The sequence below is a fragment of the Lathyrus oleraceus genome, chromosome 5, assembly GCF_024323335.1.
Source record: "Lathyrus oleraceus cultivar Zhongwan6 chromosome 5, CAAS_Psat_ZW6_1.0, whole genome shotgun sequence".
In the NCBI taxonomy this organism is placed as follows: domain Eukaryota; kingdom Viridiplantae; phylum Streptophyta; class Magnoliopsida; order Fabales; family Fabaceae; genus Lathyrus; species Lathyrus oleraceus.
In genome coordinates this window covers 203,614,075-203,626,939 of record NC_066583.1, presented here as the reverse complement: position 1 = coordinate 203,626,939, position 12,865 = coordinate 203,614,075, and the positions used below count along the sequence as shown (strand labels likewise).

Sequence of the window (12,865 nt, the reverse complement as noted above, 5' to 3'; positions counted from 1 at the left end):
TAACTTTTGAATTAATAGATTTTTGAAGAAAAAAAACAAAGTTAAATTCCAATGTCACTTTTATTTTATTTCAATTTTTCTATAAAAAAATATTAAATTAAAAAATATTAATTTAAAATATCATATATAAAAATAAATAAATAAATAGATTTTAAAAATTTGTAAAATAAATGGACTTGAATATGAAACGACTACTCTAAACTCTATATTCTCGAGAATCTGGTAGTAATCTGAAATTATGTAGCAAGTAACAACACCAAAGTTTAGAAGTTACTAACAAATGCAACTATGAACAATATACCAAAACTAAATCAGTACAAAAATTCACTTAACATATTTTTCTTTTGGTACGACTGTTTAAATATTGTTATTTTACATTTAATTTACTCTCAAATATATGAGTTTACAAATTACAACCCAGTAAAGGGAAAAATTTGACAACAGCATCAAGCATACAAGAAACTCGAACCAGGCCTGATCTTCATGCCCCTAGTATCTAAACTTGGAAATGAATGATCAAGTTACAAAAGAATATTACGACAAAAGAATTTGTTCGGGACTGACTATAGACAATTAACGAACTGCTGCTATATACACTAGCATGATAAATAAAATAATCCAATGTTTAAACAAAACTTCCTCTCTTTTCAAGCATGTACCATGTTTCAATCTCACTTGTTGGACCATTGAAATTCTATTTCTAAATTTCTTGAGGGGCCACTTTTACTTTCAGGCAACAGAGTGTACTCTCCAGATACTGCCCCCAACATCACCACCCGATCAATCTGGATTGTCACTTTCCCAAATGAGCTCTGTCATCGGATAAAAATATTAATTAGAAGTGGAAGTGTATGAGCAAAATGAATGAAGATGAATAGAGTGATTTATTATTCCAGTTACCTTTCCCATTTTACTCTTGTTTTTGCAAGAAATATGAAGCTTCTGGCCTTTAGGAGGACTTTCAAAGGACCATGAGAAACTCTCATCCCACTCTGGATTGGGGCCAGTTGAAACCACCTGAGCAGTACATGATGTATTAGCAATTTAGCATATTGATGTCACGTAATCACCGACTAAATATATGCATGTTTTACATGGAGAGACAACTGTATACTATTTTCACGCATAACAAACATGTCAAGTAATCCTAGAGAATCAAAGGACAAGATCACATGATAATGAATAAGGTATGAAATTGGTTTTTCGAAAAATACCTTGGTTTGCTGTGGAGGAGTGTTTCCAAGTGTAAGTTTACAGTAAACACTCGGGTTTCCAACAGACTGCTTCATATTATTACCGCACTTGATAATCACCACCAATGTCCCCGGCAAACACTGCAATAGAAATTCTGCCTTCTCCTGAAACCGAGGTGGGCCGGACTGGATTAAAAACTGTAACAAAGGAATAGCATCTGCGGCTGCTATGGACTGAGCTCTAGAAACTTCTGCTGGGCACGCTGACCAAGCTTGCCTGAGCAGAAAAAGTGCATCCAAGGCAGCTTCCTGAGTAGCCTCTGAACCTGTCTTTAAGGATGTAACCAGATGTGGAATGCTAAGTGTTGCTGGTTCAGTTGCTCTCAGTCGCGGGAAGTTGCTAAATAGAGAATTTAAGGCTTTAAGATACTCATCGTTCACAGTTCCAGTAGCCCATAAATCCTTTTCAATAGCAGCTACAAGACCATACAAAACTTTGTTAGGCAATGTTTACATACTGAAGAGACAGACAATAAATCATAAATGAGAGTATTCTGGTTAGCTTGATGAAGCAACTTATAAATAAACACATACTATCATCATCATTTATCAATAAACTCGGATTATTTAAAAACAACACCTTCATCTTCGTTTAACTTAGACTTTTAAGTTTAACAAATATTTTTGAAGTCACTCATAAGGAGTGCCGAACAGAAGCCTAAGTCCCCAGTTTTTCTAGAACAGATTATATAGCATCACCATGTCCAACAACAATAGCCTTTTCCTACCAGTTGGGATTGGTTACATTAATCAAACAGCCACTTTCCAAAAATAAGCTTCAATATTTTACAAAAGATTTGCTACTTCATATGTAACATTATTAGTTATTTCAATTGAAAATATTGAGAAAACCAAGTTATATCCAGCTTGTAAAAGCAATAAAAAATGCATGATTTCTCAACTAATTCATGAAAGGATAAGAAAGCCTGCTTTGTAAGCGGCCACATAAAAAATAATGCACCACTTAAGAAAAAAGAGGATAAGATAAAAACTTTTCAGAATAAAAACAAATGTTAGCATTGCATGATGGCCAATAACTCACCAGTTATCGCTCTGACTGTTTCACTAGAAGCATACTCTTGAATAGTATGATTTGAAAAGAGAAGTTTAATAAACATTGCAGCCTGAACAGATGTTTCAGGATCACTTGAACCGATCAGATCGAGTATAACCTGAACCCCACCGGCCTCTGCAACTGCTCTTTTATTTGATCGACTGTGCATCACAAGGTTTTGCAGAGCACATATGGCAACAACTTTCATTTCTTCGGTTGGTTGGTCTTCAAGCACATTCACTAAAGCACGACAAGCTGCGACTGCATCAGCTGTCCGAGCAAGACCCTCATTCTGGAATAGATCACCAAGAGCCAAAGTTGCTAATAACCTTGCTTGCTGTGCTTGAGTTTGTGGATCCAAGAGGTATTGGGATAATGGTAAGATGGCTGATTTAGTAACCTTTGTTTCTCTAATCTTTACATTGTTCAGCAATACTTCTAAGAGTCTTGCAGCTGTGTCCTCACACTGATGAGATCTTAGGAGCTCCAAGAGAACCTCTACAGCACCAGTTTCAGCCATTGCTTCTGCGACTGCGCTAGTTCCATCATCACTTTCCAATACAAGAAGAGCACTTAATGCACTACTAACCGTGGTCTCTGATCCAGATTGAAGCAATCTTACCAAAACAGCAACGGGAATTTCCAAGTAGAATTCAGAACTGAATTGCAGAATACTTGCCAAAACAGAGGCAGCAGACTCCCATAAAGTATGAGGAATGGAAGGGTCAGCTTGCAATATCACTTTAGAAATTTCAATAACTCCACCCTCTTTTGCAATTTCATTTGGCCATACAATTGCAATACTGACAAGGGCCTTTAAAGCTCTCTGCTGCAATATTTGTATGCCAGAACCAAGAACTCGCACAAGAGGGCCAATTACTTGCTGTGTCACTGGGTCCTTCTGAAGGTGTTCTTCCAAAAGTAGATGTGAGAGAAGCTCAGCAACCAACTGCTGCACTTCTACTTTTTGAGAATCGAGCAAGGGGATGAGTGGTTCTATAGCATGGTGAGAAGTTAATGTGTAATCAGCACGGCACTGTGGGTGTTCTAAGATATTAACCAAAACCTGCAATGCACTATGTTGACCATCAGACCCAAATTCTTGCCTTGTTAGCAAAAAGAACAGGGGTTCAACCACTTTAGCAGCTGATGGTCCTTTGGCTATGCTAGCATTATTGGTCAATATACGTAACAATTCAGTAAAAGCTGCGCAGAGATAATCAGGTGCTTCAGGAAGGATGTCAAGTACACTTTCAATGACTCCAGCTTTCACCATTTCAATTTTACAATTAGGTCGATCTTTCCCTAACTTGACCAGAGCTCTGGAAATGGCCTCATGAAGTACAAAGTTCCTACCAAAAAGTAGGCCAACGAGAGGAATAACTGCACCATGTGCAACAACTAGTTCAGCCAATGTCTCGTTACCAACAAGCCTATCCAATGCCCGGACAACTGAATCATGAGCAGGACTAAACTCACTTACAAGGAGAGAGACCAGAGGTTCAACACACCGTGCAGCAGCTACTGTGGATCGAATCTTTGTATTTCCAAAGAGAACACAACATAGTTCAGCAGCATCCCCTTTGAAATCCATCGGACAATCTAATGAAAGAATTCTGCAAAGAACATCAATGGCATTCTTCTCAATATCAGCAACAACAAGTACTCTTGAAGGATTTTCACTCAGTAACTTGACTAACGCAGAAATTGCAGCATGTTGCTCTCTTTCTGAGCCAGTATTAAGCATCTCCACCAAGGGTTTAATAGCATGCCGGGCATTATCTGCATTTCTAATGTTGTCAGCTGAGAATAAACATTCCAATGCTTTAGCAGCACTATACCTTGCAGCTCTTCCTCCTAAACGTAGCACAGCTACAAGTTGATTAACAGCACCAAATGCAGACTCGTGTTTCCTTATCTCAGCACTACTAAACAAAATTCCCAACAGATCTGTGGCAGCTTCTTCAATTGCATCTTGTGGACCCAGTGAAAGATACTTAGTGAGTGCCTCTATGGCCCCCGACTCTGCCATTGCAATCTTATTTGATGGACAATCTGTAGCAAGCTGTGTCATAATCCCAAGTGCCAAAAATGGTGCGCCTGGGCGATCTGGAATCGGTTTGAGTAGATCAACTAGGGCAGGTATTGCCTTCCGAGAAGTGGCACCAACTCTAATGTCATCAACTCTAAACAACCTCTCGAGAGCAACTTGATCAGGATAAGGCACCAATGAAAATTCAGTTGACAATTCCAGAAGATCCTGTATATCAGCATCAGCACAGCCAAGCAAGGAGATAAGTCCACCTGGCGCCCCAGAATTCGCCACAGATAAAAGTGTTCCCCTGCTACCATTACAGACTAGGCTAGCTATAGATTGTGCAGCAAAATATTTGTTTGCTGATTCCTCTGACTTCAATAAATTGACAAGGGCTGGTATAGATTTCATTGTTGCATGTGCTCGTATGATATCCCTGTCTTGAAATAATATTGCCAACAACAAAGCACAACTCCACGTGCTGCTATCTTCTTTATAGTCAATCTGCATGGTCACCATAGAGTAGAAAATGTTGATATGCTGAAATAATAGGAAATACTAATCTGTTATTTAACTATACATACATCAATAAGGAGGAGAGCCTTCAAAATCAACCTTTGATTGCTAAGGGTGGTTTTATCCAAATAAGTGAATATTTGACATAAACCGAACTAGGTGGTACAATCTACTGACTTCGGATTATCTAAAAACATAGCGAATAAGGCACTTGATTACCTGAGTATACTGTGAGGGGAAATTTTCAATCCTCTCAGTGAGAATCTCAATCGCTCCAGCCTCCATTATTGCAATTCTAGCTTTTTCATCATGGCTAGCAAGAATAGACAGTAACCATATAGCTACATTGGCACCAGATATAATGGTGGTGCTGTTGGTGTATTTACCATCACTGTCATCTTTTATATGCCTGCATATGCTGATGGCTTCTTTCTTGTCATTGTCCTGATTAACCAAAGTAGCCTGCGAAGAAATAAGTATATCAACGAGCGACTGTACAAGATCAGCACACAAGTTTGATAAATTTAGATCCTCCACCAGCCTCTGGTGATTTTCTTTAGCAGCACAAATAAGAATTGCAGCTCCCCCAATTTTGACCTTCAGATTTGTGGAACTGGAATTGATTATTCTCTTAGCTATTGAAGATATACATCCAGATGCAGTAGCAACAATCTCTCCTAACACGGAAGGCTGATCCTTACATAATCGGGATAAAATTTCAATAGCTTTATCCTGCAACACTGGTGTTGAATCGGCAATTGACAGAACAATTGGGCTGATGCTTTTAGGGAATTCTGCCAAAGTCATCCAAGCAGGTTTACTAAGTCCAGCTGTCTCTTTCAACCTGAACAGAATGGCAAGTGCTTCTAGAGCCTCTGTTGTCGCAACAGGTTCATTAATAGCAGAATCTAAGAAAGAAACTAATGCAAGAACAGTACCAGCACGGTTCACACAATCATTTACAGCATAATCAACTTCCCTAGAATGCAAAAGGCGAGAAATTGCTCTTGCTGCATGTATTTTTCCAGATCTTGTGCCATCACGCAATACTCTGGTAGCAGGAAAAATAACTTCCTCAACAATAGCTTTCTCTGCAATTTCACTATCCAATAAAAGATTTGCCACAGCACATGTTGCCAGCTCCGCTATTTCCAAAACTGAAGAGCTAGCTAGTGCAACTAGAGAGAATAATGCATCTCTAGCATTAGCAGCTACCTCCCTATTCTCTTTAATGGAAAGAAATATTGCAGCTAGGCAGCGTGAGGACTCCACTAAGATACTTCTAGATTCAACATTAAGCAACTTCATGGCTGACCAAAGAGTTTTCACAGCAATGTTGCTTTCGCGCACATCTTTCCTCGTTTCAAAAATTCCTGACAAAGCTGATGCTGACTTTGCCTGAGTTTCTTCCTTTGTGGAGCTTAATAATTTTATCATTGTATTGATCGCATCACTCGCAGCACTGCCATCACGTAGAAGGTCACTAAGAGAAACAACAGAAAGCATACTCCTCAAAGCATCTAAAACATAAACCTTGGACTCAGGTAGATCACTAGTCAATAATGCCGTGAGCTGACTGATAGTTGCCGTATCAGATTTATGAATCAAGTGATTCAAGGTCTTAGCTGCAATCTCCTTCCCATTTGGGCTTCCATTCTTCAATAGCCACAACAATGCAGGAACTGCATCAGCGCTTTCAACACAGGCACGTATATCCTCACTGTGATCACATAGGTTCCTAAGGATTGTTGCTGAGTCTTCCTTTGCTTTGGCAGATCCCGACTCCAAAATTTGAACAAGTGGAGGTATACCACCAGCAGCAGTAATGGCCCATTTACTTTCAACATTTTCATCAGACAATAGACAGAGCAGGGCAACAGCACATTCTTGTTGCTGTTCTGATGAAAGCCCTAGAAGTGATATCAATTGCTGAACTCCTTCACGGCCTTGAAGTGCACGCCATAGACTGCATTCACTATTGCACAGTGTCAAGAGAGCTTTTAGAAGCTCATCTTGCACTTCTTTAGCCGCCATTGTTATCAAACCAACAAGTAAACGCTTTGCATCAGAATTTGCAAGTTTAAGTGATAGTATAGGATTTCCATACAAACTAGCAAGAGCTTCAATGGTCCTTTCCTGCACAAGGAAGGGAGACCGGGGTTTAAATTGCTCGAGTAATGTCTGCTCAACTGCCAAAGGATCTGATGCTTTAGTATATTCTGCCTTGTCATCGTATATCATAAGAGCTGAAGCTAAAGCCCCCAATGTGTCGGCAGTTTGGGTAGGTGAGGAGCATGATTCAAGGCTTTTACTAAGGCTGGAGATGACATAAGACAATCCACCAGAGATGTTTGCAAGAGCACTCATAGCATTCTCCTGTATTGCTTGAGCATACTCACCTTGCATGAACTCTTTGGAAGGAGCTATGGTAGCATTAATCAAAGCAGGAATGCCATTACAATTAGCTATCTCTTTCCTTGCATCTTGGCACTGGGCAGATAGAGATTTAATAGCACCAGCTGCTTCAGCTCTAACTGGGGCGTCATTACCAGGGCCTAAAAGTTTGAGGAGTTGTTTTGTTGCATCTGCTGTCAATAGCTTTGAGCAAAAAGATGCATCTTCCATCATCATACAAGCAAGTAAAAAGCACACATTAGCTAAAGTGCTAGACTGTCCTGTTGCCAGTAACTTCAGTAATATGTCCACTCCTCCAGACTGTATTGTCGCATTCCAGAATCTCTCAGTTCCACTGTAGAGATTTTTCAATGCTCCAGTCAATAAACTATCTACTACACTTCCACCCTTTAGGCCCTTTTGCAGCTGTTCCCAGAGCACTGGAACAACTCCTTCAGTTGAAAAGATTTTTGATCCAACGTGATCTTTGGCATCACCTTGGGAGACAGCAAAAATTGTCTTTGCAGCAGCTACTTGACCTTCTTCAGAACTGGACTTTAGTAGACTGAGCAAAGGAGGAATGCATCCTCCAAGCAAAACTTTCACCCTTAATTCATTTTCTTTACAAAGTGAGCCCAAGACAGTTGCTGCCTGTATCTTCACATTCAATGAACCTGACCGGAGAAGGGAAACAAGCACCGGAACTGCCTGAGAATGAGATCCAACTGCACTAAAAGCATTTTCACGCATATCAATAAGCTCCAGTAATTTCTTCAAGGAATACTCTTTCTCTTGCATAGAAGATGAGCTCCGACGTAGCTGCTCAATGCATTGAGCAATACTTGCTAATGTCCCATCTGCATCCTCCATGCCGCTGCTGCTACGTTCTCTGCAATCGGTTAGGAATATAAGGCACTACAGTTTACATATTAAAATATATGCTCAGCTCACATTATCAAAAGCCATATATCAAAGCATCAAGTAAGATGGTTCTAAGATTAGAGAGCATATTCAACCTTATCTTCTATGAATGAGAATCTCAAAAGAAAGAAAACATTTTTAAGTCTTTGCCTTTTTGAGATGACAACCGATATTAATACAACAGGCGAGATTCATGGGTGCAAGCTTACTTGGCAGCAAGCTTAAGCACAATCACTAAATCACAAAAATGTGTCGAACACAAGAAGGAAAAAACCTTGATTTTAGTATAAAATTTCAAGTAACTGATTCATTGTTTTTTCTAGGCTGTAGAGTATTCTTTTTTCCCAAAAAATGTAGTCAGGTTTAACGTTGTAACAAACCTCAATCCCATTTTCGGAACAGAATGGGGAGTTGGAGCCTCTGAATCTTGAGCCTTGCCATCGCCATTTCTTTCCTGCAATCAAAAAATGACAGCGAAGAAAGTTAAATGGAATGTTTGTATATCACTAAATTGTTAACATTGGAAGTAACATTAAACATAATAGGGGAAAAAAATACTAGATGCAGTTATGGAAAAATATCAATCTCGGAGTTCAAATTTTCTTTTTTATTTATTTGCATATAACATGTAAATCCAGGGTATCCCTTTACTCTTGTCCTGATTCATAATTACAGCTAAGGATAAAAAAACCAATAATATGAGGAGAAACAGAAAATAAAGTTGTGAGGGAACTTGGGTAAATCATAACATGTCACGACTTGATTATACAACATAACAAGAAAGTAAAGATTTTCTAGGTATTAAGGATGTTGCTTCCATTCCAATTAACTATCTCATTTAGGATTGCATCTTGCTTAGTAAAGCACCGGAGAAATATGAAACGTAGTATAGAAGTATATGTCATATGTAATATATAGCATTTGACTTTGAGTCGAGAAAACACTACAATTAACCCAGTTGTAATGATGGTCATGAATACTAACTTAAATATGTAAACAAACAATATAATAATGCTATTGTTTTCAATTTCTACTATAGAATGCCAACTGATGATTATATACAGCAACATATATTAACAAGGTTTGGTGCATAACAAATAATCTTCACTATCTAAAATTGAGTATTTCTCATGAATTTCATAAAATACATAAAACCTTTCACATCTTGTTTTAAAGAAAAATGACATGTTTCAATTCCGGAATGAAACAAAAAAGAGCCACAATTCCGGAATTGTTTGGTAAAAGGAAAGAGAGGTCAAAGTGATCTTAAGTTGCGGTATACAACCACAATTCCGATTTTAGTTATTTTTCATTTCAAATGTTACTATATGATCTCAAAATTGTCTGCAATTTCTGTAATTGCAGAGTAACCGTAACCAAGCAATATGAAGAAGTAATATATCCATACAAACTGGTTGGGAATAAGATCCATAAAACTAGTGTTCTTTCTTACTATTCTTACTAAAACGCCTTTGGTTTAGTAATAATACCAACTCAAAATCCTAAGGAAAAAAAGTCGGAAAAAATGGAAAATACAAGTACTACCTCATTAGCAGCAAGGCCGGTACCATTATTTGCAGTAAATCTCCAAGTCATTGCTGTCGCCATCTTTGCTTCCCGAAGATGACTCTCCCAAGCTGGATCAGTTCAGGATACTCTCCCTTCTCCAGATCTACACTGGAGAAACCGTTACAACATCAAATCCTCCCTGTCAAATCACCAATCACAGCAAATTCAGATCAAAATCAATCAAATCACAAATCACGAGTTCCACACAATAATTGAAACTCAACCAAAATCACAAATACAAAAACACGATGACGGTGACATAATCGATGCAGAGTAAGATCAAGCACACGATCAAGTAAAATTAAATCGCGGTGTGAAATTCGAACATACATGAAGATGAAAGAGTTGAATGAGGAAAAACTTGCGAGAGTGTGAAAAGCGAAACGGTTGCACGATGCAGCCGTCTCGCAGTGGAAGAGAAAATTGGCGGTGAGATTCAGTTTGAGTCTTTGTCAGAAGAAATAATGAATGTGATTAGTGTTTTATTTATTGCATGTGCGAGAGAGAGTGTGTGCTGTAAATGGAAGAAGATGATTCGGGTGGTGTTGCGGACAATACCACCGACAAAGCCACAACTGGCTCAAGCTCAAATTCATTTACTCTACAGTTTCTTAATTGAAAAATCTTGATTATTTATTGAGTGTTTTTTTAAAAATTAATTAATTAATAAGAATAGTTTTTAAATTGTTTACTAAATAAGAATAAGTTGTGACTACCACGACTAATATATCTTTTTCTTTTTTTTTACTTTTTTAATAAAGTAGTATATGACATTTTTTAAAATAGAAAGTTTGATTTGCTATGGAGTTGATTAAATTATTTTGGTTTAATTTGTTCTGAACTCTTTTATCTTAATTTCAAATTTCATTTTAGTTATTTATTTAATAAATATTATATTTTAGTTCTTTAAAAGTTATTTATTTTATCTCATAAAAAGTATTATATTTAAGTAATGTATGATTTTTTTTTAATGATTAGATGTATTGATTTAATGATAAAATTAAGGGTATAGTAAGGAGAAAATAATAATAAATGGTGTATTAGTATCGTAAAAGAACAATTATATTGAGACAAAGAAAAAATGGAAATGAGACACTTTTTATGAGATGGATAGATTATTTTGTAAATAAAATTAATCATTTATGTTAAATATTGAGAAAAAACGTTAAGTTGTGATGATGTGGCATGACAGCATGGTAAAAATCAAAATAATGAGTCCTAAATTTGGTTAAGGGACTAAATTGAAACCTTATAATTAGGTAAGAGACCGGACTTAACAATAATCAAATTGTGATTAAAGTGTCCAGAATAGAATTTCATAACATTTTATCAAACCTTATTTAGCATTCCATAATTTCATATCAACATAATCTTAAATTTAATGACATTAAATTATAATTTTGTTTTTTTTATTCAAACCAAAATCATTAAACTAAAATCACATTAAACATGTTCCAAAATGACATAAGATATACACATACACAACTAGAAAATGTTTATACAAACACTACTACAAAAGATAAATATGATTATTATTGGCTCAAAACAGAATTTGATCATTTTTAAAGTCTTCTTTTCTTCTTTAAAATTGACTGAGTTAAACAGAGAAATGATGTAGGGTGAATCGATATTTCCGACTTGGTGATGTAAACGCAATCAGTTTTAATCTTTTTTACATGGTTCATAAGTTTAAAATATTATATCAATGAATAAACATCCAAATATATTATATCAACATGTTCAAACTCTCTAATATATTATTATCTTATTATCTATTATATATTCGCTTAAATAATCAATTGTATTACTCATTAAATAACAACTCTTATCAAGCACCAAACAAACTTAATTTAGCTATATTCTTTATGAGAACAGTCTCTGTGGCAAGGAACCAATACCGATGGAAAGCAGTATTGTCATTCTAATATTTACTACAAACATTTTCACATTCGTGAAAGGTAAATACTTATGGACTCATGTCAATCATCATATTTTCAAACGGGAAGTTGATCAATGAGCCCTATATAATCAGGTTGTATATAAGAGTCTTCTACAAACCTTCACCAAAATACACAATTCTCAGACAATCAGCATAGTTTGGTGTTTTAGTTCTATATCACTAACAATAAACTTTTATAAACTTATCACTGTATTCTAAGCTCAATTTTAAATCTGCAAACACGAAACAAAAAAGCAAAAGAAACAAGCCCAAAATACCATAATTGTAGTGAAGTATACAATCAAACTAAACAACAAAATAATTCTTCAAAATTATGCATAAAGAATCTGAATTTCATAAAGACATCGATGGAGACACTGAGTTGGTCATCTTCACATGTGTGGTATACTTGTTTCTTCTTTACAATAATTGTAGAATTTCTTGGAATCAATACACCCATGACATCTCATTTTACCATTATACCAAGTGAAAATGGTATAACATCTTGCAACACTAAGTTCGGAACAGACTTTATGTCGTCAATTAGCAATGCAACCTGGACAGCTGCACCATAAGCAGCAGCCTCACCAGGGTTGATGCTCAAACATATATCATTTCCATTGAAAAGTCTTGCAGTAGCTGCATCACTTTTGGAATCCTAGAACTACTGCCAACAAGAACAACATCGTATATAGTTTTCTTATCGATTTTAGCATCAGTAAGACAACTTTCAACAATAGTAGGTTCATTGATGATCTGAATGACATTGAGTCTGACAATGGCATCAACGCATTTAGGGGATTTTCTCTGAGAAACATTGAAATAAGTAGGCACAGTGATTGTTGCATCTTTAACATTTGATTCCAAAAATTTATCTACTATCTCATTCATCTCCGTAAGAATCATCGCTCAAAACATAACAAACTTTCATCCTCGATGTTACAAATCAGGGTAATAAACCACTAATGTGTGATAAAAAGAAAACTAAAAACGAAGAATAACTTCAACCACCTTTCACACACAACAACAAATTTTACTCCTGAATATCTTAAGATATCCACGGGGGACAACATGAAGCAAAGGGGTGAAAAACAACTTTCAATATGAACAGTGTAAAAAATACGAAAGTAAAGAAATGCACAACATGTCATACATCCAATACACAATCAACATCATTATAATTT

At 36.5% G+C, this 12,865-nt stretch overlaps 1 protein-coding gene across 1 annotated transcript; it reads right to left on the bottom strand.

Moving 5' to 3' along the window:
• Nucleotides 1-323: 323 nt before the first annotated feature.
• LOC127082858 (protein CELLULOSE SYNTHASE INTERACTIVE 1) lies at nucleotides 324-10,347 on the bottom strand. The gene is made up of 8 exons (XM_051023090.1): nucleotides 10,073-10,347; nucleotides 9,719-9,881; nucleotides 8,554-8,627; nucleotides 5,078-8,141; nucleotides 2,296-4,846; nucleotides 1,215-1,669; nucleotides 901-1,017; nucleotides 324-812 (listed from the first exon to the last, which is right to left on the bottom strand). Exons 2-8 carry the CDS (start codon nucleotides 9,779-9,781, stop codon nucleotides 672-674), a joined length of 6,465 nt encoding a protein of 2,154 aa, XP_050879047.1. The 5' UTR covers nucleotides 9,782-9,881; nucleotides 10,073-10,347; the 3' UTR covers nucleotides 324-671.
• Between the last annotated feature and the right edge of the window lie 2,518 nt (nucleotides 10,348-12,865).